A 4,539-nucleotide genomic window follows, 5' to 3' on the forward strand; every position below is an offset into this window, starting at 1 on the left:
CCCAACCCTCCACCCCCACTCTCGCCAGCGACCTCAATCCTCTTGGTCCAGCGCCAAGATAAAACTCCCTCGGAAGAACACAGTTATGAGACTGAGAAAAGCTAAGAGCTTTGCCCAAGGAAACTGAGGCAGGAATGGGGAACATACCTAGAAAAACTGACTCCCTCAGGAGCTTCTTGCTTTCCCCCCTCCCTTTCTAGACATTCTCCAAGCTGGCAGGAACGCCAGTCTGAAAGTTCAGTCCCCAGATCCCATCACTCAGGCCAAAAAGGTGAGAGACCTCCACTCAAAGGGAGGGGTGGATTGAGGGATTCTACCCGGCTGGCAGAGACCCAGGAGACTGGAGGGCGGGGTCTCTGGAGGGGCGGGGCCAAAGCCAAGTTGCGAGGCGGGGCAGGGTTAGGTGGGGCACCCCGAAGTAGACAAGACAGGTTGGTGGAGCGCAGCGGTGGTATTAGTGGTCCTCGTCCCGCTACAGCCCGCACTGCTCTAGTCTTCGTATCGCGGACATGGCGGGACCACAAGAGGCTCTGAGTGGGAGGCTGCGGCTCTCTTTCCCTCCTGGTCCCCGAACCAGCCTCTTACTCCTCCGATTCAACGACTCAGCCTTGCGGGCGCTACAAGACTGTCAGAGAATACAGGTGCGAATCCTCCCCCTCCCCTATCACCCCCGAGCTCTCGAAGCTGCACTTCCATCCGAGATACGGGTTTCTCTTCAAACTCTTTAGCTCCAGTAACCCTTGCCCTAGACACTCCAATACAGCAACTCCCCTTCCTCCACCTCCCACTCCTCCGTGGACCCGCGGGTACTGGAGACTTAGGGCCCTGACCTCTCTCTAAGGAGAAACTTAGAAGGCAGCTGTCATTTGACTTCCGACAACGGGACTAGTCATTTTTTGCCCCTCTACTCTCCTTATCTTCCTCAGGCCCAGCCTGTGATCACCTTCCAAGGCAACCGAGGGGTGAGTGAAGGTCCCCTGGTATTCGTAGAGAAGGGTATGGGACCAAGAGAATATTATGGAGGCTTGGGGTGAGGGGGTACCGATTTAGTTCTATACAAAAGTTATCAGGTAAATTGCAGTGACGCTACAAAGGAATACATACCTTTCCCCTCTTCTAGTGTGGTAGTCTAATCTGAACCCACATGGAGGTGCCAAGTCTGCCTTGACAAGCACGAGGGGAGAGGAGGGAAAGCGAATTAGAACCCTAGAGGTAGAGGGAGACTGTGCTTCCTGGCAGGGCTCAGGTCCAGCTACATTTTACATGACTAATTAAATCCCCTGAGACCCCTAGTTCCTCGTCATGCATGGAACAACTCTGGGAGTCCCTTAAGAGCTTCCTCAAGGGAGGTGGTGATAGGCTTTAGGTAAGAGAGAAGACTAAATTTACTGGATTTCTTCTATTCCATCAGTACTTGAGACTTCCCGGCCCTGGCTGTTCCTGCCTTTTCTCTTTCATAGTGTCTCAATGTGGAGCAGATGGACCAAGAGGTGGGCTGGACCTTGTGCGCCACCGCTTGGGCAGGTAAATCGAAGCACATAGCAAATCAGAATCAGGACTTAAGATGAATCTTATAGATTCTATTAAGCTTTTCTCCTTTCCTCCACTCTCCTTCAGATCTGGACCAGGACTGCTTCAGTGCTTAGGTCCTCTTCGAGAGCGAATTACCATCTGCTCTGCTGTAGATTCTGTACCAGTATCTTCACTTCGGGGACATCAACAGGGTGAAGGTGCCAGGGAAACAGGGAGCCAGCAGGGCAGTGGATTGGATACAAAACCTCAACCCCAGCTAGAAGAGGTGAGACCAGGAGTGATGGGGTGTTACAACAAAGACTTAAGAGGCTTAGGAGTCAAGGGGCTCCAGATTCATGTTGCTGCTGCCAATCTAAGCCAGTGTTACCTCCCCACAAGGTGCTGGATCCCCTAGACAACAATCAAGAGGCCCAGCCAGGATCCTCCAGAGATCATCGGGCACAGTGGGTACTGAGGTACTAAGGGAAACTAGGAGGGGCAGAAAGGGAAGAAGGCAGTGTTGGCTTCCTCTTATATCCTTCCTAAATCCCTGTAGCAAGAAATCCGAAAGCATTCTTTTAAGTTTCAAATCAATGTTTCTACCTTCCTCACATTGTAGGGATCAGAGTTTCCACCCCACAAAGGGGCCAGATCAGAGATCCTCTTCATCTTCCAGCCAGAGGCACTTGAACATAGTAAGTGAATATTTTAGGGTCATGTATTTAAAGCTGGAAAAGATCTCAGAAGTCATCTCATTCAATGCCCTCATTATAGAGGAAACTGTGGCCCAGAAGTGACTTAAGGCCAGAGATAGTAAATAAAAGAGGCAAGAGCTAAAATAGGATGACTCCAAATTCAGTGCTATTGCCACAATACCACCCTGGGTAATTCGCAGTAGCATGGTACTTACAAGAGCACCATCTGTCAGATGACACAAGCATGCTCACAATTTTATAGATGGGGAAACCAAGGTTCAATAACATGACCAGTCCTGCAAAGAATAAAACAGGTACCCACTGCTCTTCAACACTATTTTAAATAAATGAGCTTCCTGAAATGATCCCTTTTTGTTTGAAGTGTGGCATGAACCTTCTCAGAGTTTTAGAATATATACATGGAGACTAGTCAACTTCCAGAATTCTACTATATAACTAGTTAGGGTAGAGGAGGTTATCTGTCAGATCCAAGACTGCTGATGACCTACATTTTAAACTTTTCTCAGAAGAGACATGCCAGGCCAGACATACCAGAACCAGAGGACAAAAAGCCCAGAGGTTCAAGCTCCCCACAGGAGCTTCCCAGTCATGATCCACAAGAGGGAGAATGGGAGAAAGATGAATGTGATGTAGCTCACAGGAAGGAACACAGATCCTCAGCACAAACAGGTAATGTTAATGGGGGCTAAGGTTTCTACAGTATAAAGAGAATACTACATTTTCCTTTCAGTTTTGTTTCTTCACTAGGCCCACAATCACTGCTTCCTGAAGAAACGCCAGACTACTTCCTGTGAGTCTCTTATCCCTTCTACCCTTGTCCCCCGTGACCTTTCCCCTCCTTCCCTCTCTTCCTGGGGTGGAGAAATGACATTTGGAGGCAGTTAAGTAAGGATGACTTTCCAACTTTGGCAGGCAGTATGGAGCCATCCACAATGCTGAACAATGTCATGTCTATGAGAAAGATTTTGAAGCAGATTATGCGGAATACCGGGCCTTACATGCACATGTTGGGGCTGTCAGCCGGAGATTCATGCAGTTAGGAATGGAGATCAAGAGAGTACAACGAGGCACTCCTGAACACAAGGTAGGTGAAGCCTTTTCCAAAAAAGGGACTCATTAACTAGTAAACTGACTAACTACACTATTTGGGGAGATAAGTCCATCTAGATTATACAGAGTATAAAAAGGAAAAGAGCTTTTACCTCCCTTTCAGAGAACTTGAGGATCAACTTGGGGTTATTCATGTTTTTCTTACTGTTTTAGGTGCTAGAAGATAAGATAGTCCAAGAATACAGAAAATTCAGGAAGGTATGATTGGGGTCAGGGGTAGATAAAAGAGAAGCTGGAAGGAAGGAAGTTATCTAAGATATTAGCCTTGTCTCTGCAGCGGTGTCCAGGTTATAAGGAAGAAAAACAGCGATGTGAGTATCTGCATCAGAAGCTGTCACACATCAAAAGCCTCATTCTGGAGTTTGAGAAGAACAGAGACAGCTGAGGCTCGCCAAGAGGGCCCAAGTCCCTCGGGTGAGATGCTGATAAACAGGGTGGCTACAAACAAATGATTTAGGCATCGAAGTCTACTACTGATCTCACTGATGATGACTTGGGGAGGGGTGGGGTTGGAAGCAGGTGCTGCTACAAATCCTCAAGGGGTTTGGTTTCTATTGTTACTATGATATTTACTCGATGCTATCCAGATTATGTTGGCAAAGTGCCATTCCTTCCCAGCTATACCCAAGAACATCATTTCTTCACCCAAGAATACCCAAGGATATTCTGATATCCTTGAGAGGTGGAGATGGAGACCACCTCTAAGAAAGGATACTGAGGTGACTTAATGGTAAAAACTAATTTTGTGATCCACCCTAAGAGACCAGAATAATAGCTGCTTGGGAGTTGTTTATAAACTCATTTCCCCTCAAGTGTACTGAGGGGCAGGGCTTGAAAACAGCCTATGTGGAGATATTGGAATGTTTAGTGAATTTCTTTACAAACATGGCTGCAAAACAAATGATGACTGCTCTTGTGTGGTTTGTACAAATTGATCTGTTGTCATTCAGAAGATGGGAAGAGGTACTTGTAGAGGGGGATATAACAGTTGCTATCTACTTAACCCAAAGCTAAGTGAATGAAGAAGCTTGGTCCTTCTCTAAGAAAAAAACTTCTTGACCTAGATTACTTCCCAAGTCAGTCCCTAGCTGTCATATTTGAGTAATCTGAAAACTACCCCTGAGGAGGGCACAGCTAGGTCTTACCCATGATAACACACAATAATAATTTTGCATCATCTATAGCAAATGAAATGCACCAC

At 47.0% G+C, this 4,539-nt stretch overlaps 1 protein-coding gene across 1 annotated transcript; it reads left to right on the forward strand.

The window, feature by feature from the left end:
* Nucleotides 1-437: 437 nt before the first annotated feature.
* On the forward strand, nt 438-4,239 carry ELL3 (elongation factor for RNA polymerase II 3). Its single transcript, XM_044665082.1, has 11 exons — nt 438-641; nt 927-962; nt 1,412-1,524; nt 1,618-1,798; nt 1,912-1,988; nt 2,132-2,207; nt 2,735-2,897; nt 2,976-3,018; nt 3,141-3,312; nt 3,492-3,536; nt 3,616-4,239. The coding sequence occupies exons 1-11, from the start codon at nt 510-512 to the stop codon at nt 3,721-3,723; spliced, it is 1,146 nt and encodes a 381-aa protein (XP_044521017.1). The 5' UTR covers nt 438-509; the 3' UTR covers nt 3,724-4,239.
* Nucleotides 4,240-4,539: the final 300 nt, after the last annotated feature.

The sequence above is a fragment of the Gracilinanus agilis genome, chromosome 2, assembly GCF_016433145.1.
Source record: "Gracilinanus agilis isolate LMUSP501 chromosome 2, AgileGrace, whole genome shotgun sequence".
Classification (NCBI taxonomy): domain Eukaryota; kingdom Metazoa; phylum Chordata; class Mammalia; order Didelphimorphia; family Didelphidae; genus Gracilinanus; species Gracilinanus agilis.

Coding starts and splice junctions, on each gene's coding strand:
- ELL3 (XM_044665082.1), top strand. CDS start 510: ATGGCGGGACCACAAGAGGCTCTGAGTGGGAGGCTGCGGCTCTCTTTC. Junction 1,525..1,617: donor GTGCGCCACCGCTTGGGCAG/GTAAATCGAAGC, acceptor ACTCTCCTTCAG/ATCTGGACCAGGACTGCTTC. Junction 1,799..1,911: donor CTCAACCCCAGCTAGAAGAG/GTGAGACCAGGA, acceptor CCTCCCCACAAG/GTGCTGGATCCCCTAGACAA.